The 26,228-nt window shown below is 58.2% G+C and overlaps 2 protein-coding genes across 8 annotated transcripts in view; one reads left to right on the top strand and one right to left on the bottom strand.

Annotated features, from left to right (window-relative positions):
• Gramd4 (GRAM domain containing 4) overlaps positions 1 to 11,929 on the top strand; it is a 52,454-nt gene extending 40,525 nt beyond the window's left edge. For 2 of the 3 annotated variants that reach the window (XM_010634304.3, XM_010634307.2), the window contains exons 10-20: positions 296 to 344; positions 1,198 to 1,269; positions 1,556 to 1,599; positions 1,668 to 1,777; positions 4,203 to 4,357; positions 5,520 to 5,664; positions 6,424 to 6,517; positions 6,958 to 7,042; positions 7,914 to 7,982; positions 8,293 to 11,690; positions 11,853 to 11,929. In XM_010634304.3, the coding sequence (XP_010632606.1) occupies positions 296 to 344; positions 1,198 to 1,269; positions 1,556 to 1,599; positions 1,668 to 1,777; positions 4,203 to 4,357; positions 5,520 to 5,664; positions 6,424 to 6,517; positions 6,958 to 7,042; positions 7,914 to 7,982; positions 8,293 to 8,397 (928 nt within the window). In that variant the 3' untranslated portion in view covers positions 8,398 to 11,690; positions 11,853 to 11,929. The remainder of the gene's footprint in view (positions 1 to 295; positions 345 to 1,197; positions 1,270 to 1,555; positions 1,600 to 1,667; positions 1,778 to 4,202; positions 4,358 to 5,519; positions 5,665 to 6,423; positions 6,518 to 6,957; positions 7,043 to 7,913; positions 7,983 to 8,292; positions 11,691 to 11,852) is intronic. The other variant, XM_010634305.3, reaches the window with a different exon arrangement.
• A 1,838-nt stretch (positions 11,930 to 13,767) lies between these two features.
• Cerk (ceramide kinase) overlaps positions 13,768 to 26,228 on the bottom strand; it is a 35,957-nt gene continuing 23,496 nt past the window's right edge. For 4 of the 5 annotated variants that reach the window (XM_033766174.1, XM_033766175.1, XM_010634303.3 and 1 more), the window contains 8 exons: positions 24,550 to 24,695; positions 20,859 to 20,933; positions 19,858 to 20,010; positions 18,791 to 18,896; positions 17,685 to 17,761; positions 16,773 to 16,975; positions 15,678 to 15,886; positions 13,768 to 13,923 (listed from right to left, as the gene is read on the bottom strand). In XM_033766174.1, coding sequence (XP_033622065.1) covers positions 13,851 to 13,923; positions 15,678 to 15,886; positions 16,773 to 16,975; positions 17,685 to 17,761; positions 18,791 to 18,896; positions 19,858 to 20,010; positions 20,859 to 20,933; positions 24,550 to 24,695 — 1,042 coding nt within the window. In that variant the 3' untranslated portion in view covers positions 13,768 to 13,850. Of the gene's footprint in view, positions 13,924 to 15,135; positions 15,887 to 16,772; positions 16,976 to 17,684; positions 17,762 to 18,790; positions 18,897 to 19,857; positions 20,011 to 20,858; positions 20,934 to 24,549; positions 24,696 to 26,228 lie in introns of all 5 variants that reach the window. The other variant, XR_004518089.1, reaches the window with a different exon arrangement.

Here is a 26,228-nt window from a genome sequence, read left to right as displayed (position 1 = left end):
GGGCTTTGAACACACTAGGTGAGTGCTCTGCCCCTGAGCTGCGTGCCCAGCCCTAGTCCCCGAGGTGAGGCAGGGTCTGTGGCTACTGCTGCCCACCAAGTTGTGGTTTCCCCTCCCCCTTGTCACCGGCTGCTGTTGGACCGGAGGGTGACTGGAACGGCCTTGAGGCCTACAGCAGGGTTTGGGAGCCCTTCTTTCCCGTCTGGCCACACCACAGGGTGAGGGGCCCTAGCTAGACATGCCTCCATGTTGTTCCCTGAGCTTGGCCAAGGTTGTGCTCATTTCTCTCTGCCAGGGGCTGGCGAATACAGTGGAGCATTGTGCCAGAAGTGTCTGAGGCCGTGGTGAGTCCCGGGGGGCAGAGGGCCCCTTCATCTGTTCCCACCGGTCAGGCCTCCAGCCTCTGTCAACGACGAGAAGGCTTCCGGATGAGGGCCCTGCCCTGGAGAGGAGGTGTGGGGACAGGGCAGACACCCCAGCCCTGAGCCCTGGGGGCCATCTACTCTTGCCCCAGCCCATCCTTCCTATATCTTCTCAGCTGCTGTAGCCCCCACCCACCCCTAGGTAGGAATGTAACTGAAGAGCTGGACAAGTAGACGTGTACTCTCCTGGGACTCTGGAGCCTAGCACTGACCCACTGCCTAGTTTGTCAGTAAAGTTTTATTGACACTCAGCCGTCCCCGCTCATACACAGCCTGGTTTATGCTGTGGCTGCCTTTGCACTATAATGAAGAAGCTGTGACAGAGCCACATAGTCAGAAAAGCTGAAAAAACTTAACAGAAGTTGGCTCTAGAAGGAGGCTCAGACCTGTGAGGCTGAACTATTGGGTGTGGATAGAGGGAGACCATGGTGCCTTCATGGCCTGTCTGATATTTGAGTACCTACTATGTGCCTGGAGCACCAGGGGTTGAGGAGATGTCATGGGGCAGGCCTGTGTCTATCCAGCCCTGGGACCTGGGCCCCTACTTGCTGGACCTCAGTTTAGCTGCCTGTTAGGGCCTGAGTAGTGGCAGGTGGTGAAGGGAGCTATGAGAGAGGCTCAGGGTACCCTCCCCACCCAGAGTCCCCTCTGGCTATGCAGGTAGAGTAGAGTGACCCACAGGTCCCTGGGGCTGGGTTGCTTCTTGCTGTTTTATCAATAATTTCTCTAAACTGTTAAATTTCAGTGGAAAATTCTCTTTCCCCTTTGACTGAAGGAACCTCCAAAGGAGGACCTGACCGTGTCCGAGAAGTTCCAGCTGGTGCTGGACGTCGCCCAGAAAGCCCAGGTACTGCTGCAGGCTCTTCCAGCACAGGGCACAGGGGAGCACGCGCAGCCCCAGGCCAGGCTCCTCTGCCATCAGCTGCTGGTGCTTAGCTGGGGTATTCTCAGCTTGTGGTGGGGCGCCCCCTGCTGGCCAGGGCTGGGAGGCTGCTGGCCTGGTTAGCGGTTACTGTGAGTATAGCTGCACTGACTCAGACCAGAGCTCCTAGGTGCGGGGGTGGCCAGGGTGGACCGCCGGGCTCTGGTGGCCAACAGGCACGTGAGTCTGTGGTCCTTTCCTTTTCATTCAGAATCTATTTGGCAAGATGGCAGACATCCTGGAAAAGATCAAGAAGTAAGTGGCCACCCCCAGCCCCACCCAAGACAGCACCGGGCCCCACCTGACCCCCGTCTCCCTTCCAGCCTGTTCATGTGGGTGCAGCCCGAGATCACGCAGAAGCTGTACATCGCGCTGTGGGCCGCCTTCCTGGCCTCCTGCTTCTTCCCCTACCGCCTGGTGGGGCTCACCGTGGGTAAGGAGATGCCCTGGGCTTGGCAGTGTGGGGTCCGGAGCTGGACAGCAGTCCGTGGCACGTCTGACAGCCTCCAGGAGCAGGCCAGGCCTTCAACTCACCTTCAGATTTGGGAGAAATAAGGGCCACCAAATTCTAGGGACATGATGGCACCTGCCTGCCTTCCTTCCTTCCTTCCTCCCTTCTGCACTGGGAATTGAACCCCGGGCCCTCATACTGAGCTACATCCGCAACCCTTTTTTTTTGAGACAGAGTCTCACGTAGTCACCAAGTCATCCAGGCTGGGCTCCAACTTGTGATCCTCCTGCCTCATCCTCCCAGAGTGCAGGCTGTTGTCACCATACCTGGCTTCGATGACCATTTCTCAAGTCAAGTGTGACCTTTGCCTGTAGTAGTAAGGGGTTGCTGGGCCCTGGCTCAGGGGCCGTCTCTTGGGGCGCCAGCCTGTGAGCAGTCAGCAAGCATCTGTCTTGTGGCTGGGAGGGTCACAGCTGCTGAGGTACCTGGCTCCAGGTGCCCCGCGCCGGGTGGCAGCTGAGGAGTTAGTGATGTGGCGTGAGGTCAAGGGTCACGTCCACCTGCATGCTCATTTCCTACGGTCATGGAAGGAGAGGGGGTGGTGACGAACGTCGAGGGAGGTGTGTGGCTGTGGCGGTGGTCACCTCCTCTCCCCTCTCACTCAGGCGGGATGTGGCCGGACTTGGCGCTGGCACACAGGGTACTTGGCGGGAGCTGAGCGAACAGGGAAAGGGGAGGGCAGAGAGCGCTCTGATGCATCTGGGCTCAGACCTCATGCCCACGCCGTCCGAGGTGAGCACAGAGCTCTGTGGCAGGCTCAGAAGGTGATCAGGACACAGCACGGGCACCTCCGAGGCCCTGCCTCTCTGCCTCCACGCCTTGGCTGGAGACCCGGGGCTGGGTCCTTCCGGGAGCAGCAGCCTGGGACGGCCTGCTGTCCAGGGCTCCGGGTCCTTACTAGCTTTCGGTTCGCGTCCGTACCGCCCAGCGTGGTCTCTGCGCTGCTCCGTCTCCTCACCGCGCGTGTTCCTTTCACACCACTCAGGCTGGTTACCAACTTACTTCCCCGTCAGCTCCCAGGCTGTAGCCCGAGCAGGCACGGATGTGGCCTGTGGTGGGAGAGGGTATGGTCTGTGGTGGGGTTAGGGCCTTGGCAAGAGAGAGCAGGGCACTGGCCTTGGGGCTCTGGGGCCCCCGATGAGCGAACGGATGGGGTAGGCACAGGGAAGGAGTGAGAGGGACAATGAGGCCTTTCCCGACCTGCCGGGCAGGTGACGGTGCCCAGGTCCCATGCCCAAGGCGGGCTGGGATGGCAGGGTATACGGAGTGTGGCCACCTGGCCCCAGGTCTGTGTGCGCAGGACAGAGCTGCATTGGGACTTCTGATTTGGGGGCGGATGAGCCTCTAGGAAAGTGAGGCTGGGTTGGGACAGAGGGGACACTGAACTGCTCAGTGGGAGCACCCCAGCAGCGGGTGAGGCTGGGAGGGACCGGAGACGGGTAGTGTGGTATGGGCCTGGGGAGGGGACGCTGCCAGGAGGGGTCTGGGGCGGGGTGTGGTATGAGGCCGTGGGCCCCGAGGAGGGCACCCCCAAACCCGGAACCCCTGAGTGAGGGGCCAGCTGTAGAGCATGGAGGTCGAACTGCAGGAGCCGGGGGCCTCAGAAGCGCAGGAGGGAGAGGGCCGCATGCAGCCCATGGGTGGCCTTGCTGAGATTAGGAAGGGGCAGAGAGGCCACCGCGAATCCAGGGTCAGCATCGTCCTGAGGCCATGCAGGGCCCCTCCACAGTGTGCCGGTGTCGGCTGCAGATCTGAGGGAGGACACTGAACGTGGTGACCATGCAACCCAGGGCCCTGACAGACTGAGCGCTGCATCCATCCGCCCTTGGCCTGTGTCCTGAGCGGTCCTCGGCCTCTTCCTCCACTCCTCACCAGGGAACTGGAGCTGGTGGACAGTGTGGCTTTGGGGTGACAGGGCTGTGAGGTGCTGTGGGCTCCCATCGTCCTTCAGACCTCCCGTCCACTCTGGCCAGTGAAAGGCGTAGCCCAGAGGAGGCAGGGTCGGGGTCAGGTCTTCCAGAGACTCCCTTGTGCCACCTTTGGGGGTGGCGCTCATGGTGTCCGTGGTCCCCTTTGTTTTCTGAGGTAGTTTACATTTTGGTCTGAGACTCTTCTGGCTCCCCTGCCCAGTGCTGACCCCACCAGGGCACACACCCGTCCCGTCCTGGACCAGGATTCAGGGCCCTCCGAGGGCACCAGCCCTGCCTGCCCTATGGGTTTGGGAGGTGCCCTTCCTGGGGCTCCCTGTGGAAGGTGCTGGAGCAGAGGGCCTGGCTGAGGGTCGGAGTGGACCGGACTCTCTCCTTGGGCCTCGGTCTGGGTGTGATGCACTCTCTTCCCTTTGCAGGGCTCTATGCTGGCATCAAGTTTTTCCTCATCGATTTCGTCTTCAAACGCTGCCCCCGGCTGCGAGCCAAGTATGACACTCCCTACATCATCTGGCGGAGCCTCCCCACCGACCCTCAGCTCAAGGAGCGCGCGGGTGCCGCTGTGTCGCGCAGAGTGAGCCTGCTGTGACCCTGACCCTGACCCTGGGGCTCCTTTGCCTGTGCTCACTCAGAGGCCAGTGCTTTTCCAACCTTATGCATCCCAGAGAAGCCATTGCCAGTGTCCTGTGTCCCCCACCTGCTGGGTCCCTGCTGGAAGCCCTTAGAGAGGGGTGTGGCTGTGCCTGCTGAGAGCCAGGGGCTGGGACAGAAAGGCCGGGAGTGGTGGCCCACCAGTATGACCACTGTCCTTTAAGGTGGGATTTGGGGATTGAGGCCAAATAGGGCCTAAGCTGGTACCAGGCCCTTAGTTCAGACTCTTCTGAGCCAGGATTTCAGGATGGTTGGGCCTGGGTGCCCTCCTTGGGGTCCTCAGGTGAGTGGCGAGGACCCAGGCCCAGTACCCCACTGGAGAAGTGCAGGAGGACTTCCCAGAGGAGGACCTGTGGGAATAGTCTCGGCGGGCCTGTCCTAAGGAGAGGGTGTCCCAGGGACCCCGGATGCCTCTGTCAGAGGGACAAAGCTCTGGGTCAGGTGTGGGTTGCACTCCCGGGCTCAGGACCACTCGGTGGAGATCAGGGGAGCGGGCACAGGGCTGGGACCTTCTGGGATGGCAGCTGCCCACCCCAGGTGTCCCCTAGGCCTCCATGTCTGTGCTCGGCTCTGCTCAGGGCCTGTTTGTGACCTTGTGTCATGTCCTCCCCACTTTTTCTTTTGTGGCGGTCACACGTCTGTGGCCTCCTGGCCAGCTGTCAGGGCATGACGAGGTACGGTGGCTGTGTGGAGCCCCCTCAGCCTGCTGTGACCCGATGCCATGACCTGATGCTGTGCTGTGACTGGTTTTCTAAGTCGATGTTGGTGCCCCGTTTGGGTTCCGAAATGTCCACTTTCCCAAAGAATGTGTGGTGCTGACAGCTGCACCCTTGGGCTCAGTGTGCTGGGGAAAGTTGCAGGGCCTCCCTGGGGAAGGAGGTCCCCACCCAGCCCCGGACTAGCACAGGAGCGCCCATGGGAGCTGCACCTCCCGTTTGGAGTGGGTGGAGCCTCTTTGCCGGTCCGAGTTAGCAGGGGTGAGCAGGGGGACGTCTGTCTGTGCGTGCCCACCCCCATCCCCCGTTACCAGCACGGCCAGCTGCTCTGCACCCCAGTCTGACGAGCTTCCTGTGTGCTCTCGGCAGCTGCAGACGGCCGCATCTCGGAGCTACGTCTCCAGTGCACCAGCCGGCTTGAGCAAGGATGAGGACGCTGGTCGCCTCCACAGCACCAAGAAGGGCAACTTCCACGAAATCTTCAACTTGACTGAAAACGAGCGTCCACTGGCAGGTGTGTGTGTGACGAGTCTGTGGTCCAGCTGGGCACAGGTGCGTCGGGTGACCTCACCCCCGTGGCAGGCCCACAGAAGAAGCTCACGGAAGAGGCCTCCCCAAGGGCAGTGCACAGGCACCAAGGCCTTAGGACAGTAGCAAGGGGGCATCCCTGGGGGAGGCGATGTCCTCTGGTCAACAGTACAAGCCCGGCAGTATCTGCTCCACGTTGGTGTCAGGGCTGCGGGTGCAGGCCGAAAGCCTGACCCCTGCACCAAGGGTATCCTGGCCTCTACACATAAAGGCTGTCCCGCGGCAGGGGCCTTGCAAGCTGGGTCTCCTTACAGAAAGTAGCGCCCATGAAGCCTCAGCCCTGGCGGCCTGCAGCATACAGCAACCAGCCGCAGAGATTTCAGTTGGGCCTGGCTTTTTCCGGAACCCCCTCCTGCAGGTCTGGGGTCAGAAACTGGGCCACATGTGGATTTCTTCCTTTCCGCTGTTGGTGGTGCTTACAGTTCACATGCAAAGGAGGCCCAGGTCCAGACACCCTCAGCCATTGCCTCGCTCCCCGTGGTCCACCCTCCTCTCACCCTAGCCCCACGCTGCTAGGCCAGCATTCGCCCCTGAAAGCACAGTACTCCTGCACTCGCTGTGGGCTTTTTCTGCCGGTCCTGATGGACTTGGGTATATGATGCTCAGCACTGGTGGGGGCCAGGGTCCGATCAGAGGATGAGTCTTTCCAGCAGGAGGAAATTTCAGGCCAGTTTTCTCCCCTCAGTGTGTGAGAATGGCTGGCGCTGCTGCCTGATAAACCGAGACCGGAAGATGCCCACGGACTACATCAGGAACGGGGTTCTCTACGTGACAGAGAAGTGAGTGAGGCCGGGGACCTCTGGGTGGACTGAGGTGGGGGGAGGTGCAAGTGTGTCCTCACCTGGAAGGGGACAGTACAGCAGCCTGTGTGAGGCAAGGCCCCGAATCCTTGCTTTACAAACAGCTTTGCCTTTGCTCTGCTAGCTAGATGATAGGACACTAACCCTAGCTGCCCTCAACCCCGGGGTGGGACATGGATCCATCTGTCCACACACACACACACACACACACACCCAATCTGCAGCAGTAGTCAAGGCTCTATGCTCCCTCTGCACAGAGAAGGGACCAGCCCGGGAAGTCCTGTCTCCTGCCTGGGGGTGACAGGTGGGCACCAAGCAGGGCTTTCCAGCACTTGGCGGTGCTGTGCCTCATGGGGAGGGTGTCAGTGATGCCCCTGGGCTCAGGGGTGGATTGTGCCCTGCGTTCTCTCCGCATCTAGTTACTTATGCTTCGAAAGCTCCAAATCTGGGTCTTCAAAGAGGAACAAAGTCATCAAGCTGGTGGACATCACAGACATCCAGAAAGTGAGTCCCCGTTACTCCTTCTGAGGGGGTTCTGTCTGGAGACCCCAGACCTGGGTGCTGTCATGTTGGCCTTTGGAAAGTCTCCACACTGAGCCTTTCAGCTCCATCTGAGTGTCCGTGTCCCTCAGCCACACCAGCTCAACCTTAGCCTCCCTGCCAGCCTCTGGTGGCCAGCACCTGCCCTGGTCCCCACCCTACAGGGAGCAGGGGAGGGGTCAGCGAGGTCCACTTGCCCTGCAATGCAGCTGGAAGGGAGCACCTGAGCTTTCTCTGCCCACATTAGCACCCGTCCCATCTCTGACACCCTAGAAAAGCTGAGCTCCTGCCTTAGATGTGGCTGTGGACTGCTGCTGTGTCCACCAAGGGTGGCTCCCTGGCCATTTGCCTCATGGGTCAGCATGCACTTGAGCAGCTGGCATGGGCATGGGTGTGTACCGTGCCAAGGGTGGGAGGCTCACTGTCTGGGGCAGAAGAGCACTTGGGGAGGAGCCAACAGGGCTGCAACTCGCTTCTTCCCAGCTCCGGGCAGCTGGGCCAGGGGTGCCGACTGTGGACTGGAGGTCTGCTGGGCCGGGCCCTCTCTCCCTGATGTGTTTGGCACTCAGCCCTATGGCAGGTGTGGCTGTACAGTTGGGACCAGAACCTTGGGGTAACGGCCATTGGGGACGAGTCTGGGCCCATTCCCTACACTCAGGCCACCAGCCATTTCACGCCCCATTTCTCAGTCGAGGGTCAGTAGACATCGGAGGTCCTTGTCCTGTGTCCCTGGGCCTCACCATTGATGTGCCTGGTGGAGGAGATGCCCTGGCCCCGTGGGGAGCTGGCGCAGCCCTGCTGAGGGGGCTGTGGTGACGCCGCTGTTGTCTTTCAGTACAAGGTCCTGTCTGTCCTCCCGGGCTCAGGCATGGGAATTGCTGTGTCGACGCCGTCAACACAGAAAGTAAGTGGCCAGGTGGGGGCTCAGCTCTGGCCATGCCTCGGTCTGGCTCTGGTTACAGTCTGGGCAGGGAGCTGCAGACTGCTACACATCCTGTCTGTATCCATTGATCGTAGCTCTTGGGACGGTAGAGTCCCAGGACAGATTAGTACTCAGGAAGGGAGCCAGCGTGAGCCTGGAGCCCAGGTTCCCCACTCTGGCTTTGGTTTCTCTGAGCCTTCTTGGTGGGACCCTGCACGGCTGCTTGTTGCTCTGCCTGGGGTCACCGTCTTGGCCCCAACTTGGCTCACCGACAGTGTTTCCCACTCCCCAGCCGCTGGTGTTTGGCGCCATGGTGCACAGGGACGAGGCCTTCGAGACCATTTTCAGCCAGTATGTGAAGATCACGTCTGCAGCAGCCTCGGGTGGGGACAGCTAGTACTGAGCCCTGGACACCACTGGAATCTTTTTAACAGTCAGTATGGGACAGAGTGGACAGCCTCATGACCTTTTGCAATAATTCCCCGACCTGTGGTTTCTGTTGCGTGGCTGCATTCACACCCAGGGGCTGAGGCTCACGTGGAGGTACCGCTGCCCACTGGTGGGCACATGTGGCACCTTAGTGGACACAGCTGGGCAGAGGGGCTTCAGGGCTCATTGGGAAGATGACATGCAGGACGCCACTGACCAGGCCTGCTAAGCACAGCTCCTCATTCTGCATCCCACCTGGGTAGAGACTGGCACCGGCCACCCTAGGAGGCTCTCGTGACCCCTTGACCCCTGCTTTGCAGAGGCCAGAAGCTGCCCCACCAAAGCCATAGCAGAGTGCATCCATGGTCTCCTCCGGCTGGGGTCAGGAAGGAGTGGAGTTTGGTCCCCCTGCACCAGCTGCCCAGAAAAGGCCAGTGGGTTTCCCTCACCTTTAGCGCTTGTCTTTGGAGCCCCAGGGCATCGGCCTGGGGACAGGGTTGTCATCGTGGGAGCAGTGAGATTGGGTGTATTTGGGGGCACCTCCCTCTCACCTGCTGTGGCAGATAAGCTTGGAGGCCTGTGGTTGAACAGGAAGGGTACAGAATGGCATGTGGGTAAAAGCGCATCTCAACATTGATCCTCTGAGAGCCGCTGGAAGATACCAGGAAGGCTGTGGGGTGCTCTGAGCTATGGCTGCTCTCAGGTGAATACCAATAGTCTGGCTGGCACTGGCCCTGGGGCTGCAACCACACATGTAGGCGTGGGCCAGAGACCCAGGCTGCAGATGCCCTGCCTGTGGGGCCATCGAGAGCTCCTGGGAGAGGACCCTGTGCTGTAGGGAGTGGCTGTGAGCAGATGCTGGTGTGGGGCTAGGCCATCCTGCATCCCTGACATCTGACAGTGTTACCCCTGCGGCAGAGCCAGGCTGGACGCAAACCCCCAGGGCTGTGCACACTGGCTCAGATGAACTCTGGCTCTTGCAGAAGGCCGGAGGGTGTGTCTCCCAGGCTTGCTTTACCCTGGGATGTCACCTACACATGGATTTGAAATGAAAAGAAGCTGACATCAAGTCCTGGGACCGGCTTGGCCTCTGAAGGCCGCAGCCACACTCAGTCTGTACGCTCGTTAAGCAGTCTCTCCAGTTCTTCAGCTTGGCCTGGGTCTTTCAGGTGTCTCTGAGATTGTTTTTTGAAGAAACAGATTATATTTTTTACAGAGAGCAAGCTGTTTTTCTTATTTTTGTATCATTTTTCAAATGTAATTTTTACCTTTGCTCTGAACCCTTGTTGGCTGGCTTGGGAGAAGATGCGGTGTGTGGGCTGGTGACCCTGGTCACACCTGGCACGGAGACGGCACAACCGGCCAGATCAGGCACAGTGGCCACACCAGGCTGCGCCGACGGTACCACCACACCTCTTGTTGAATTCAGAGCTCCCTGGCGTGGCTTACCCGGCAGCAGACCCAGTTCTCAAGTGCACGGGTTTGGGCAGGGCCCACGAAGACCCCAAGAGGAGGTAGGAGGGGCCCTGACCTGTCCTGGGGGCGGATGTGTGGGTGATGCCCAAGGGTGATGGTCAGACCTGTTCCCTGGCCCCGGCAGTGCCAGGGCGGGTGTTAGGAACGCGATCAGTGAGCACTTCCTGTGCACACTGGGATGCTGTCCACAAGCACCATGGGGAGGGCCTGGGCGGGCGGGGCTTCTTCAAAGGCTGTGGCTCAGTTTGAGTCCCTTTCTCGGAGAAGGGCGGTGAAGACGGGCCACAGCCTGCTGGCGCAGCCCCTGGTGTGAGGGAGGCCAGCACCAGTCCACGTTGCACAGCCAGAAGGGGCAGGTCCTTCAGGGGGTTCCGGGGGCCCGGCTGGGCCGGGCCAGGCAGGGCTGGGCCGGGCTAGGGGTCTACACAGGCCCTGGGTCATCAGAGACCATGGTTCTGCATAAATCTGGGCGATATTTAATTTCTATGACTAATCACTGAACTAAAACGAATGTTGAAATTTTGTATGTCCGAAGCTTGAGTCTATTTTGGATCTGTACGTAATCGTTACTGGTGTAACTTTTGTTCATCGAAAGGATTGTACTGTATGAAGAACCCATGAAAAAACCTGTCACATTTTTTAAGAAAATCTTGTTTAAAGCAAAAGTCTTGTATAAATTATAATTTTTACTTAATTAAATCTAAAATGCTTTGTGCTAAGGCTCAGCCCCTTGCTTTCTTGGCAGGGTGTGGGGCCCCACGGGACCCCACGTCCCATTGCCCCTGGAGGGTCCCTGCAGCCACTGTGAGCCTTGATGTGTGAACTGAGTGCGGTGTGAGGAGACGGAGGCCAGCCAGTGCCATGGGGCTGGGACCGGATCGCAGCCCCACCAGTCGTAGTGTCCTGGCTCTGGCGAGTCACTGGCAGAGGGTTCCTGGTGACACTGGCAGTTGGGTTGATTAGACACACTGGACAGAGGGATGCAGGAATCTACCTGGCTTCTAAATCCACTGTGATCAAGCATGGGCCGGTGTAGCTCACGCCGATAGTACCTGCTGTCTACATTCCAATCTCCATGAACCCCAGGAAGGGCGCCGGAGCCAGGTGGAAACCTCAGGGGTGTAGCCAGGTATGGCTGGGCGTTTGTACACTGTCAGTCTGTCTTCCAGTCTTCTGTGCATCCATCCACCCACCTACCCACCCATCCTCACACCTGTCCATCCATGTATCCATCTACCTGTCCACGCATCCGTCCACCCTGCCAGGCAGAGCAGGCACTGTCCTGCTGGCCGGGATACAGCAGAGAAAGGACAAAGGTGGCTGGGAACCTGGCAAACTTAACACTCAGCCCCTGGCGAGACCACAGTGCTGCTGTGCCCGTGCTGCCTCCTCACCCTGCTCTCCTCTGCCCCTTGGGCTCGCCTTCTCCGTGCTCACTCATAGCCCGATGGTCTGCACAACTGCTGGGCAACACAGCCGGACCCAGGCCCAGTCCTGCTTGGCCTCACACTGGGTTCCAAGAGCAAAATGGGGCGGAGCAGAAAGGCACAACAAGGTAGCCTAGTGCTCATACCTGACCCTGAAGGGTTGTGCTGGCTGAAAAGCAGCCATGCCAGGAAAGTGACATGCTACACTGGGTGGCTGCCTGCAGGCAAACAGCAAAACCTACAGCATACCACCTGCCCTTGGAGAATTCAACCTCACAGAAAGGCAGCCACGGCAGCCTCGGATTTTAAAATGGTGGCCACCTGCGAGGGGCCGACGGGAGTTCAGGAAACAGGTGGTGTAAGTGACATCTTTGTTTACTTTGTTCTTATTCTTTTAAAATGTCCGTGTGTTTTCCTGAACAGTAGTCTGCTTTGAAAATACTATGGATTTGTAAAAGAAAGAAAAAAATGCCAAATTCTGCCCAAAGTAACTTTATTTTTGTCTTCTCAAACATATCAGAGCAAATACATCATTTTCTAATCTTGAAACCAGCAAGATTTAAAGGACCCGAGCCGCACTCTCCCCAGCATTTCCAGAGCAGGAGCTGGGGTTCAGCACTGCCTGCTGCGTCACTGCAGAGTCCGCACACAGACTGCGGGCCAAGCGACCCTGCTCTATCCAGCCAGCACTGTGACTTCTCTAAACCCCCGGGCACAGGATTGGGGTTGTCACCCTCCGAGGCCTCGCAGGAATGTCAGCGCAAGCTGAGGAGCTCCTCACCAGGAGCCCGAAAACATTCAGATACTTGGGATTCATAATGTCACCTCCGGCTCCCAGGTGTCTTCCACCTGGGTCCTCTTGTCTGGGGCAGCCTGAGGGTAGCAAGAGCCAGACTGCCACCACAGGCGGGCCTCCAGGAGCACCGTGCCCTGAGCGTGCTCCAGGCCTGCTGGGCCGCAGGCGCAGAGGTCGCGGCTGGCCCCTTTCCCTCAAAGAACCACCAGCCTGACACTCGGTTTCTTCCCAAGCAGGGACAAAATAGCCCGAGTGTTTACTCTTTTTCCCTAGATTTTTCACTCAACCATCAATTCTTAAACCATCTGACTCACATAATTACCTCTGCAAATGTGGTCCACTTCAAAGCCACCTTGAAAGCTGCCTTTTTGTCTGGGTGGGACTGAACGATGAAATAGGAAACTTCACATATGCTTTTAAGATATATATCAAAGCAAGAAGCTCTAAAAATAGCTCCTGGATGTCAAGTGCTAAGGCTACTAGGGGACACTGTGTGGCCGATCACCCTACAGCGATCTGTGTAAGGCCCTACTCTGTGACAGCGGTGCCTGCCCAGGTCAAGCTTAAGCTGCACACTCTTGTACTTCAAATAAAACTGTTTTACATACATTTATCAGACACAGTCAGAAAACAGAGTAAAGACGGGCACCCAGCTGAGGTCCACCTCCCAGGGCAGGACGCCTGCCAGAAGGCCCTGGTCACTACCCAGGCTGAGCAGGGAGCAACCATCCCCTGAGGCACAGAGACAAAAAAACCCAAGCTCTTTGGATTGCTGAGGACAGAACTCCCGATAAATAAACAGAAGTCAGAACTCTGGACTAGACGTCAGGGTCTGTGCTGAAGCAGCCCTGCTGGAACTGGGGACCCCCCAACCCTGCTAGGACGGGGCCTTCAGTGTGAAGTCCACAGACCCCACCTTCCCTAAATTTCCCACCTGTCCAAAGCCAGCTGCATCGTGTCCCGCCACACAGCCCAGCTGTGTCGACTGCACTGTTAACATGAAGCACCGGGGTTCAGCCTGCCGGGCAGACTGCCCCCCACCCCCATCCCCGTGACGCCTCCACCTTGGGGAACAGGACACACTTACAGCTGCTCCCCGACCGACCGCTGTGTACGCGCCACTGCCGTTGCAGCCAAAGCCGGCACGGAGACCCTGAAGGTCACAGATGGCCTGGTGCCTCTCGAAGTGCCATGGCCAACAAGACGACACTGCAAGGGCTGCACCACACGGTGCGGATCGCACAGCGACATCCCACTCAGGAGAGGGTGGGTGCAGAGACGAAGCCAGCGAGGATCGCCAACTTGCCAAAACATGCTCACAAACAGTTCCGGGAAAAAGGTTCTGCGTAGTGGTTAGAATGATGCAGTCCAGATGGGGTGACCTGATGTTTGAAAAGTGCTCAGATGATGATGTCTCTAAAATTATTGCAACAGATCCACTAAAGGGCTGTTTCTGACCTGCACTGTTTGGAGTGTTAAAATCTAAGAAGCCAATGCCCCAAATCAGCAAGTTTCATCCGCGGAGCGCAATGGGAGATGCAGCTCAAGATTCCGAGGGCTTCAGGTGACAGTGCACAAAACTGTTCACAAGGGTGCTTTTCCTAAAACCAAGATTTACCTATCAAAAATAAATTTCTAAATGTAAATGTATATATCCACATAATTGGTCTGTAGTAGTTTTCTGAGATAATTTTCACAATGCCCATGAAGTGCAGTGGCTCTTCAGCTGTGTGGCTCCTGCTTAGGGTTCTCCTCGATTCCTCGGGCGAAGAGTCGGACCAGCTGGCAGTGGACCCTGCAGCAACAAAGTTCACTGCACTCACAACTGGCCTTGCCCCAGCCCCTCCACGCCGTGGAGACCCAGGGCGTCAGATTCAAGTGCGCTGGCAAATGCCTGTGCGTGCACCTGCCTGCCTCAGTTTCCCCTTCAGCACTGAGTCCACGGGCCCTGGGGGCTCCACACATGTAGGATATGTGTAGGGAGGGTTTGGTCAAGAAACACAAGACGTCTGATGCCAGCGGGAGCCCAGGGCAGAGTAGTGGGTGTGGGTCCTGGGTGTCCCAGCCCAGGGGCTGTGGTCCTGGGTAGGAACTGAAGCGCCCAGCTCCCCAAGAATGCCTTTCTTAATTTTGAAAGCATTCTGTCTCTTCAATAAATACACAACCCAGCGTTAAAAAATAATTTCATGCGCCAGGCATGATGGTACAACCCTATAATCCCAGCGCTGAGGGAAGCTGAGGCAGGAGGGTCACGAGTTCCACTCTTACCCAGGCAACTTAGCAAAACTGTCTTGAAATAAAAAGGGGATGGAGCTCAGGTGTACAGTGCCCCAGGTTCAATCCCCAGTACCTCAAAAAAACTACAAACTGATTTCCGTAACTTCTAGAGTGAATTAAAAGGGCCATTCCCCGTGTGCAGTTGGCTAGCCTGGTGGATCTGTCGTGCTCAGAGGGCACTGGGTGGTAGGTGCCGCGTGGACCCAGGACTCAGGGGCCCCAGAGCGATCCCGCCTCTCCGTCTGCATCATTTGGAAGCTAATGGTGAAAGCCTGTAACTCAGGGCTATGACCAGTCAGACTTGCAGCGGGGCCGACACAGTGACGTGTGCGGTGGCTGAGACATGAAGGGTGCCCACCACCGTCTGTGAAGCTTCCCCAGCCCACGCTCTTCCCCAGGAGGGCCTCGATGAGATACCCACCCACAGCACCAAACCGCTCATCCACAGCGGCACGCTGCTCCCCCGGATCCCAGGCTCTGCACACCCACACCTGACTCAAAGCAACTGCTGCTAGTGCCTTTCCTCAGGGAGGGAGCGCGTGCTGGGCGCGATCCATCTGGCTATGTAACACGCTCCACGGTACCACAGGTTGCCATGACCAAGCCTTGGTTCAGGGAGACAAACTCCCCATACCCGGGGGGCAGCCGCGAGAGCAGGACTGGCACTCCAGGGCGCCAGGGTCTGAGTTCCTTGTCAGTCTATGTGCTGGCCAGAGGGGCCCTGACCTACCCTCCGGTGTAAGGGTGGCTGAGTGTGCGATGCCCGCTTCACCCACCACGGGGCACCGACTTCTCAGGGCTCATCTCTGTTGGGCCGCCCCAGTCCTGAGGGCACTGGACTTCAGGGCCTCTGCACACCAAGTGTCCCCTCTGCCTCCAGGGGTCACTGCCATCCCCCATTCCCTGACCCTGACCAGGCACCACGTCTGCTGGTGGTCAGTGGAGCAGGAAGCTTTGGTAGATGGGCTGTGTTTGCTTCCAATGTAGCAACAGAGGAGAGAGTGGCAGGGCCGAGACCGATGGCAGCTCTGGGCACAGGGGGTGGCAAAGGAAAAGAACAACGGGGGGCTTCAAAAGCCTGGGCACAGTCTCTGGGACACACGAGTCACCCCAGTTCGACACCCTTCCTCTTTCCAAACCTGAGGAAGAACATCTTGAACTTCTGGCAAATGGGAGGAGAGGGCGTTTTCAGTGATAGTGTCCTGCTGGGACAGTGCACGGGGCCAGGTGTGGCATCTGTGGCCTGCAGCACACTTCGGGGTCCCCGCTCACCTGACCTCGATGGAGGGGCTGTGAAGCACCTCCCCGTCGCAGTTCCAGGAGCTGCCGCTGGCCGGGCAGCAGCAGGAGGGGCTGTCGGTGCAGATCTGTCCGAACCGCTGCTTCCCTCGCTCCGTGAGGTCACTGTCCTCGTCCTCCACGTGCTTCGAGGTGAACTGGAATCTCCTGACCCGATAAACTTCAACAAAAGTGAAGTCAAACTGCAGAAAGAGGACAAAAGGGGAAGCTGATCCCCGGAGCCGCCGCCTGCCCACTGTGCCAGGGTGGCCAGGCCTCCTGTGGCCATCGGACACCGGGCAGCACCCGGAGCCGCCCTGGCAGCGGCCAGAGGAGGAGGGAGATGGGTACCGCCCTCCCGGGCCTCACGATTTTGCCACTTTTGCGCTCACGGCGGCACCCTCAGCACCCAGCACCTCCCAGGAGTTCTGTGATTAGAGGTGGTCCTTTTAAAAGCCACATAAAAAATCACCGGGCCAGGTCTTAAATATAATTGAAGTTAGTAGAGACTGTGACCAAACATCCCAGCCTCCCCAGCTGAAGACTCGGGTCCTTCCTGAGTGGCAAAAGGGGCGCCAGGGATGATGGGAGGGTTGGACCTGCAAGTGTGACGAAAACTCCTGCCGCCGTGCTGTCCCCCAAGCAGGAAGGGTCAAGGGCAGACGAAGGTAAGTAGGAGCATTCACAGCTCTTGTTCTCCATGCGCAAGACTTCCATTTTTTTGGATGTTCTTGAGACAGGGTATCACTATGTAGTTGAGGCTAACCTCGAACTCATGGCCACCCTCCTGCCTCAGCCTCCCCAGTGCTGAGATTATAGGTGTGCACTACCACACCTGGCAAGATTTATATTATTTAATGTACTTTCACGAGGACTGCAGTGGCAGGAAGAGTTTCTTTCATACTTGTAGGGTGTGTATTCCTTGGGCTTCTGGAAGTGGGCATTTCATACTGGTGAAATGGAAACCAAGAGATCCCTCCCTCCCACTGCTGCCAGTCCTACTAACCTCCTCCCAGATAAACCCAGATAAACGGCCCCTACACCACCTAAGTGGGCAGTGCCCGAGCAGAAGAGACCAGGTGAGCTCACCTGATCACACTGGTTCGTGTGCCTGACGAGGAACCTCAGGAAGTCGAACCGGGAGCACTTCCGGATGAGGATGAGGTCAGAAGACCCGTCTCCTAGGTGGGCAGCTGGGGACAGGCCCCCAGGGCTCCGGGGACACGCACAGGACATGTTTGCGGCATTGATAGCCAGAAACTTCCCGCAGACGACCTGCCACTCCTCCACCTCTGAAGCAGAGGGAAAGCGAAGTGGATGCTGCAGCTGGGCGTCCCCTCCCTGGGTCTGCACAGCCTCTTAAGCCTTCTCTGGACCCACACTCAGCCAGCTTCCCACACGGGTGCTCTCAGCAGCAGGAGGAATCTGCCCTGGAGCTGCCCCCACCCGAGGGCCCAGCTGTGCTCATGGCTCCTCCCAGGGGACAGCGACTCAGGACCAGGGCCAGTAACCATCCGTCTACGGCAGCCGTGAGCCTGGGAAGGTTTCTACATTTTTAAGTAGTTGGAAAAGAAGCAAATGATAACATTTTGTGACATGTAAAAGCTGCACAGATTCAAGTTTCGTGTCCACACTAAAGTTTGGTGGGCAGGCAGCCAGCTGGGCCCGCTCGGCCGCATGCTGAAGGGACGGAGGCCCCAGCACAGGTGGGCACAACCCGGTGCTCCTCCGGTCCGGCCCAAACAGAGTCAGCTGACCCGATGGTCCACATCGGAGCCTCAAAACAGGAGCCAAGGGCCACGGGCTGCGCGGCTCTGCAGAAATGTCTGCGTTTCCCAGAGTTGCTAAGTGGCGATGACCTGCTGCTGCCCAGAGCTGGAGTGAAAACGGACTCAGTGCAACAGAGAAAGTGAAAGCAGACGTGGGCGGCGAGAAGCAACGCACAGGAGGATCACACGCGTGGCCCCGGGCTTGCAAGGGAACGCGTTTCACGGGAATTACCGGTGTTTTCCAAGCCATACAGCGCCTTCTTCTGCTCCTCCTCCAGCTGGCGCTTGCTCTGCCTGCACACAAAGCACCTGGAAAACAAGAACCCTGTCATCTTTTCTCTGATGAGTGGTTTGGCGATGCAGTGCCAGTGCTCGGCCTATGTAAAATTATTTTTCATGAAATAGTTCAGTTCCAGAGGCCTAGGTAAAATATTTCTTTGGTACACACGTTCAAATTTCCACAGAGGCCTATTTTTAAAATTGCACCCATGAATCCCCAGGTCCTTCTCTGAAGTTTATAAACACTGTGTGTGTCACGTGAGGCCACCTGTGTACCCAGAGATGGGTGGTGAGCGCTCACATCCTCCTGGCCCACAGGACTGCAAGGCGTGCCTGTTCCCCAAACTGACGAGCAAAGGCCCCACTCAGGGCACTCAGAACCCAGTCACAAGCCTAGCGAGGGCGTCCAGGGTGCATCCTGCCAAAGTCACACCCTGCTGGGCAGGACCAGCCGTGACACTAACAAAATCAGCTCTTAGACAACCGGGCGTCCAGATCAATGACTGAATATTCCGATGTATGGTCTCACACCTGCACTTAAGGAAGGTCGGAGGACGCGGGACAGAATGGGCAAGGGGCTCTGTGGGGCTGGGAGCGGCGGACAGGGTCTCTGCCGGGACGAGGACAGGCTCCGCTCACATCTGCTATAGCACATGCGCCCCCGCCTTCCCGGCCCCTACACACGCACAGCTGCAGACACAGCATCCATCTCACACCCTTTCTCCCATGCCCTTCCGTCCAGCCCAACAAGAGCCGGCGACGTGGATGTCAGCCTCACTCCAGCACTGACATGGGTCCCGGCCCTGCAGCGGAAGCCACTCCACCACAGAGGCCTCATGGGGTCAGGGACATGGTGGTCATGCACGTTGCCAGGCTGGAGGGCGAGGACACTCGCCTCACAGTGTGTGTGATTCCCACGCCCTGTACACCCTGCAGAAGCGCAGCGTCTGCACCTGTCCACATAGGAGCAAAGCCCCAATCAGTCCTGCCCTGTGTCCTCTCCTATGTCCCAGCCCACACTCCACCACCTCCAACAGAAACACTGGAGAAGTGACTCACCCCGCCCGGCAGGGCTTCCTGTCCCGCGGGGAACCCACGGTGTGCTGCGCTGGCAGGAAGGACACTGTCCCCTCGTAGTAGTGATGGGACAGGAAGGTCTTGACACCTGGGACAGAGTGAGCCAGAAGGGAACACACAGGGTCACTGTGGGCCACAAATGATGGTCATTCTGGGGGCTGACATCACGGAGGATGCAGGGAGCCTTGGCCTGAGAGGAGAGAGGGGCAGGGCCCTTTCTGCGGCGATGTCACTGCTGCCACCAGATGGGAGCTGCAGGATTCTCGCCATGACATGTGGTCTCCGGGCCAGCTCCTCTCGGACTCAGCAGTGATGGCGTGGCCAGGGCCTTGGCCACCCACCAGGTCTGCCTTCCTGCTGTCAGGAACTGGGGGGTCTGCCCCAGGCATGGGTTCCAACGCTCCTCGCTCCTGGGGACACTGATGGACGCCAAGTCTGAGAGCCGCAAACCTGTAGGACAGCTCAAGTTGTCCAGCCATGTTGTGGTTTTCTCAGCTGTGCAATGGGGACAGAACCCTGCACAGCACACGTGAGCCAGGGAGAATCAGATCTGTGGCCTTCAGAGAGTAGGGCACGGCACCCAGGAACATTGCAGGCTCCGTGCACCCTGAAAGCCAGGCTCACCGAGGGCCACTGAGCCAGCGACAGACAGTGAGCCCGGCCCACAGCAGAGCAGAGCTACCGGATGGAACGCAGGATTCTCGGGCCTGAAGAGCAGCTCTGGGTGGACACCCAGGGTCAATTTCTTGCCACCCTGGCTATGAGGTCAGAGTGGTCAGGAACTGATTTTCCCACTGGAACTCCTTCTTTAGCAGCCCTGGAGGCCTCGCTGCCATCTTCCTAGCAGACAAGCAGCAGCACCCAACTTCGCAGGGCCCGTCCACTTCTGAGTCAGGGGCACCCTCTGGATGCCCCTTGGAGGGCTCTTCCAAGTTACCTGGGTTTGGGTCCTCAGAACGGGATTCGGCGACAGCACCACGGCCCACGTAGGAAAGCAGGGTAGGAAGTAGGGGCGTCGCGGACAAACGGTCAGCGCCATCCCGACTCACCTGCAAAGTCATACCTGGCCAGTCCCATCCACCGCTTCTTCTCGCTGTCCTTGATTAGGTCCCCATAGAAGCCATAGCCCAGCAGGGACACTGAGTACCGCAGCAGCGCGCCATTGTGGTGCACAGAGGACACGTCCATGGCCAGTGAGTCCCCTGCAGGACAGCACACAGTGAGGGCGGCCTGCCAGGAGTGCCACCAAAACAGATCCCGCCCCCAGCCCCACCCTGCCCTCCCTGATTCAAAGTCAAATGACAAAACATGACTCAAACTTCTAAAACATCCTTGGAAAGCTGTTCCTGGGGACAGGTCAAGAATGTACCCCTGAGGCAGTAATGTCACTACTCAAGGGAGGAGGGCCAAATGAAGGAGAGGAGCACAGCATTTAAAAATACAAACTGCTGCAGAGCACAGCGGCATACTCCTGTAGTCTCAGCACTTGGGAGGCTGAGGCAGGAAGATCGCTGAGTCTGAGGCCAGCCTGAATTCCACAGAAGACCTTGTCTTAGACAAGCAAACAAACAAACAAATACAAACCCCTACATGGCCACTTTTAAACAACATTTCTGCAATGCCAGGTTAAGACATGGTCCACTGTAAAGAGGGATGAGGCTAGAGGCGGGCACCAGCCAGGCGCCCAAGGGACTTCAGAACTTCCGGGCCCCTCCCACTACCCCCTTGGGCGTCTGTCGCCTAAAGGAGAGAATCACACTGCAGCCTGACGGGCGCTTGCCAGAAAAGAGGCCAATGTCAGCCAGCTGTGGTGCAAGCCTGTCCTACAGCCACGGCCCCTGCTCAGAGGCCACGGGCTGCTTCCTGCCCTGGGGAAGCAGGCATCCGGCAGAGCCGCTTGGCACATTTGGAAAGAGTCAAGGTGATGCCAAGGGACAGAGTCTTCGGGGAAAAGAACAGCACAGGGGCCTCGCGCGTCCGGCGACCTCCCTGGGCTGCCGTGACGCGGGTGGCTGGGGTCTGCAGGTGGCTCGCACAATGACAGGCTCACCGATGATGATGTGCAGAGCTGACGTCTCCGCGTCACTCGCGCCCACGGTGGAATAGCACACGCAGTCTGTTGACCCTGTGAAGGGAAGGAAGGACCTCGGTGTCACTGAATAGCTTAAAACTGGAACGGGCTCCCAAGTAAGTGTGCTTGCCTTCCGTGGCCCTGGAGTGAGTAACAAGGAAAAAAAAGTCTCCTGTGGGGGTGCACACCGTCAACCCCAGCACTCTGGGAGGCTGAAGCAGGAGGATCACAAATTACAGCCCAGCCTGGGCAACATAGGGACTTAGGGGGACCCTGTCTCAAAATAAAAAAAGGCCTGGGGATGTCGTCAAGTGCAAAATCCCTGGGATCAATCCCCAGAACCTCCTATACACATACACAAAAGGAATAAGCAATTCACCTACAAAATGTTGGAAATATGCATTGACCTTGCAGAGGTGCCCAGCAGGTCCACACACAGTGCTCACAGAGCAGCCCCGCACAACTCAGGCTGCAGCCCCCATGCAGCCAACCCCGAGAAACACCTGCAGGGTGGGCACCACTTCCCCCCTGCTCAGCCTGGCCAGGTCTGCCACCCTTGCCACGTCACAGGCCCGGCAACTGCACCTGACTACCCAGAGCTTCAGAGCAGGGGTGAGGCCCTGGGCTCAATCCCCAGTAGAAAAAAAAGGCCACGTGAACAGCAGCCTTTCCTCCAGACCCTGCCAGTACAGCTCTGTGAATGTAGAACTGGAAAGTGACTTCGAATTGATTTTTTTCACTCCTGGGGATGGAACCCAGGGCCTCCTCACAAATTCTAGGTAAGCACTGTCCACTGAGCTACACCCCAGCCCTAGCTTGGGATTTGGATAGTTAGATCAGGTCTCTCAGCACAGCCAGAGTCACGCCTTTAAATCTCTGTCCTCGGGCAGCCCAGCCACCCAGGAACCTGTCTGCTCCTGAATTCTAGACACTCACTGTCAGCGGCACGCTCCGAGCTGCCGCTGTCCTTCCGTCACGACCTCTGTTCCCTACCCCAAGGCTCAGATCACAGGGCCACCTCAGTGCCTCCCACACCTTCACTCCCTACTCCAAGCCACTGGCAAGTCCTCCAGAGCCACACACCGCAGACACTGTGTCCCACCCAGCGTCCGGGCCCCTGGATTCTCTTGGGGCTGGACCAACACTTCCTTCCTGCTCCCAGAACCTAATGCAGAAGGGTGTGATAGCTGTCAGATGTCACCCTCCCCACTGAGACAGTCCCACTGCACGGCAGGGTCTCATAGGGGTCCTTCCCTGGGGGGACCCCTGTCCCAATGCCCCACACACACTGCTGCCCTGATCCTGGGCACCAAAGCCTCTTCTCTCCTGTTACCCTCTGCTCCAGCTGTCCCAGCCTAGGCCCTCCGACCACGTGCCTGCCTCAGCCTCCTGATGATGGTGAAACAGTGTGTCCCTTCTATTCCCATAGGTGTGGAGTCTGCTCTCGGCTTTAGTACCTCAGGGTTTTGTGTTTTGGCACTGCTATTTGCAAATACTGATGAAGGGCAAATTTCTTGCAAACAAGCTAAGAGCCATAAAAGATTAGAATACAGAAAAATTAAATTCATGTCTTCCAGAACACACCACATGCAATGTTAACAGATAAAAACCTAATCTGATCTTTTGGGTATGGTGGTACAGCCCTCTGTCCCTCAGGAGGCTGAGACAGGAGGATCACTGTAAGTTTGAAGCCAGCCTCGGCTACATAGTGAGTTCAAGGTCAGCCTCGACTAGGTAGTGAGACCCTGTCTCCAAAAAAAAAAACAAAAACCTAACTTGGAAGAGAGTTGTAAAACATAACCCACTAACAGGGTGAGAGATGTCCAAATAGTCCCAGGGTCAAACAGAAAGAGGCAGCGTGCTTGCTGTGAGAGACTGGGCAGAGCAGGCAGGTGGAAATTTACAGAAGCCGGATACAAATAAGCAAGCTGTAAGGGCAGCTCGGGCTCCGGGAAGGGAGAGAAACATAAAGATGGTCAGTGAGACAGCACGGGACGCAGTGGGGCCATTCCCACACCCCATGGATGGCTGGGTGGGTGTGGTGACCACGGGGCAAGCAGGTGGACACTGAGACCCCACATCGAGGGGGTCCACATGGAAGACATCACGGGCCTGGAGCCTCCGGGCCACATGGGCACAGGTGCTAAGCTTCAGTGAGCACGGGCACCACGGAAAGTGAGACGAAGGCGGGTGAGTCCAGGTGCACAGGGCCACGGGGCCACAGCGTCTGGGTCACCTGAAGGGATCAGAGCGTCCTCCGGACCAGCACTGCCCAGCAAGGAAGGCAGGTGTCTGCAGATACCGAGTGCACTCGGGCTCTGCCAATGGCGGGCCAGCCATGGGGTCCTCTGAGCCAGGGCTGTGGACAGACACCAGACGGGGCCCCACCCACACTCCCGCACCGGGCCAGCAGCCCTCAGACACTCCAGCTGCTCCTAAAGCTTTGTGTGGAGCGAACAGAGGCCCATGGAAGCCAGGGAAGCCAGAGGTTTAATGTAAGGGATCTGTCTTACCAGGGAACTGAGTGCTTTTCCTCTACAACCTGAGCGCGGGGGCCACCCTCCAGGCTGTCCCCTCATTAGGCCAGTGACACGAGTTCCTAAGTAACCGCCTCATCAAAACTTTCCCCAAAGCTAAAGGGACCTTAGATTATGGCTCTTCGATATATAATTAAAACCATGATCTTCGTCAACTTTCAGCTTATAATTATTACAGATTCCCAGGCTATAACGCTAACAGATACCCTCTTAAAAATGAGGCTCTGTCCTAAGATCCCCCGTAAGACCACCACCCAAGGGAACAACTTGACCAGCGCCATGATTCACAGGCTCTGTCCCAGGTGGGGGCTTCGCAGACTGAATAAAGGGTGATGTCCCTGCCCAGAGGACTCAGGGTAAGAGGCCGGTGCAGCAGCAACGGCTGAGCATGACGCCCCTCCTGGGGGCTGGGCACTCCCTCCTCCTGCTCCTGTCCCCATCTGCCCACCCCGACCTCACCCCAGTGCCTCCTGTCCACACCACAGATGGGGGCAGTCACGACCCTGACCGTAAAGATTTCATCAGGCCAGGTCTGCGGGGAGGCTTTGCCGCAGGGTCTGAGCGATGAGCAAGGACCGTGGGAAATCTCGGGGGAGGCTCCTTTGCAGAGTCCCTACAGCAGCACACGGGCTGACACGGAACGGGTCCCAAAACCCAGGTACTTCCTACAAGGGTGATTACTGCACCAAGCCGAGGGGACACCCTCAGGACACAGCCCAGGCGCCCACGCAACCAGCAGGGTCCCCTCCTGCCCTTCCCTCTTCACTCCCACTCGACCCTGTGTGCTGCCCCAGGTCCAGTTCCTTCCGGTCGGCCACCCTGGAACAGCCACCTGCCCGGCCCGGGCACCAGGCACCTGCAGACTCTGGGCCTGCAGCCCCACGGCCCCCACCAGTGATGGTCACTTCTGTCCCGTCCACTGCCATGCTGGGGAGCAGGATGCAGTTCCTGACAAACACGCCGAAGCATTCACCTCATGAGTCACTGGACAGAGACAGAATCAGTTTCCATGCAGAAATGAAGCTGAAGAGGGAACCGAGGGGCCCGATTACAGGAAATGTGTCCTGGTTACCTGAGCTCAATGGCTGAGCGCGTGTCCTTGCTGAGGACAGAGAAAGCTGTGGGCTCCGTACCTGTGGGAATGATGCCGATCCTCAGGGGGCTGGGGACCAGTGCGGCCCGGGGCTGGTTCTGGTCCACGCCAGCGTTCCTCTGCGTCCTCCCTATGAGTCCGTGCAGCACCTCGCTGAACGTGCCATCGCCGCCGACACAGACGAGGCTGAGGGGAACACAGGCTCGTCAGGGCCGGGCGTCACCTCACACAGGGCAGCTGGGCCTCCTGGCTGCAGCAGGCCTCTGGGAGCACAGCGCTTGGAAAGACCGAGTGACAAGGCCGCCCGGACAGCTCCCACAAGCAGCAGGATTCACGCCACACACGGCTCTCCTATGGGGACTGAAGGACGTCAGCAGTTTCCAGACAGAGCCCTGGCATGTGACGCCCCTGGTCAGCACCATCAGAGCCCAACTCGGGCCGGAATGTGCCTCAGGGACAGGGCACTTGCCTACAATGCAAAGACTGATGTAGGCAAAACACAAAACTAAACCCCAGCTGAACAGACGCCAGACCTACGCTGCTGCGCTTTTGCCACTGCACCAAGCGTACCCAGGGGGACCCGCATGGGAGGAGGGGGCTCGGGGACCTTGCACCCAGCGTCCTCTCCCTGCCTGACCTGGCACAGTGCACAGCGAGGACAAGTGCTCAGAGTGGATCACCAACCAAGGGCACAGTGTGCAGGCCTCAGAAACTAGGAACCGGGGACCACGTCTACGGGAGCTACGGGTCATGAGGACCACCTGGGCGACGTGCAGAAAGGGAACCTGGCGGGGGAGGTGGGCGGGCTTCGGGGAGGGTGGCCCAGCGCTGGGCATGACCGTGAGGGTGGAGGGGTCACCCCCGTCACAGAGGGCAGGCAGAGGATGCTCTCAGGGCTCCCCAAGGGCACTTCCAGTGGAAGCAGGGGCTCAGCTTCCCCCGAGGAGGGCTGGGGCAGGGCTGCGGGCAGAAGACAGCACGAGCAGAGCACTCTGGGAGAGGCAGGGCAGCCCAGGGCCCCTGGACCTGTGGGACAGTGGTCAGCATGCCTGACTGCTCCCCAGCATTTCCCGAGCACAGGTACAGGGTCAGCCTCCAGGGCCGGGCCCGAAGCCCTGGACACCATGCTGCGCACACACCACCGAGGCCAGCTGTCTCCCGTCCCCCAGGCCCTGGCCTCCGGACCACTGGCCCCTTGTCCCCCTTGCCAAGGCACAGTGGCTGGGTGACCTGGCTCTCGCCAGTCACAACGAAGCTTGCAGGATGTTCTGACATGGGGAGAACTCTGTGGGGCAAGGAAGTCGCTGAGCTCTCTTGCAGACTGACAGGGAGAGTGGGAAAGGCCCCCATCGGCACACTGCAGGGCTGGGGGCCCCTGCATTCCCTTGCCAACCTCGGCACCCACCAGGGGCTGGAAGACCTTCAACAAGGTTCACGGAATGAATCACGATTTTTAAAAATTACTTTTCAGCTTATAATACGTCACTTACACGACTCAAGTTCCAAAAGAGATGAAACCATAAAGCTCACCAATTATGAGCTAATTGACTTCAGGGCAGTATTTAAATCCAGATGGAGAGTTTCTAAGCACAAAGAACATCTCAGAAAGACACAGACTGGGCCAGGCATTTAGTTCAGTGGCAACATGCCTGCCTTGCATGGGCAAGGTCCTAAGTTCGATCCCCAATACCAGGGGTAAAAAAAAAAAAAAAAAAAAAA

Source organism: Fukomys damarensis, unplaced genomic scaffold (genome assembly GCF_012274545.1).
Source record: "Fukomys damarensis isolate Sample0158 unplaced genomic scaffold, DMR_v1.0_HiC HiC_scaffold_19, whole genome shotgun sequence".
NCBI classification, from domain to species: domain Eukaryota; kingdom Metazoa; phylum Chordata; class Mammalia; order Rodentia; family Bathyergidae; genus Fukomys; species Fukomys damarensis.
Note: the sequence above shows the minus strand (reverse complement) of the source record. Positions and strands in the feature narration are given on the sequence as shown.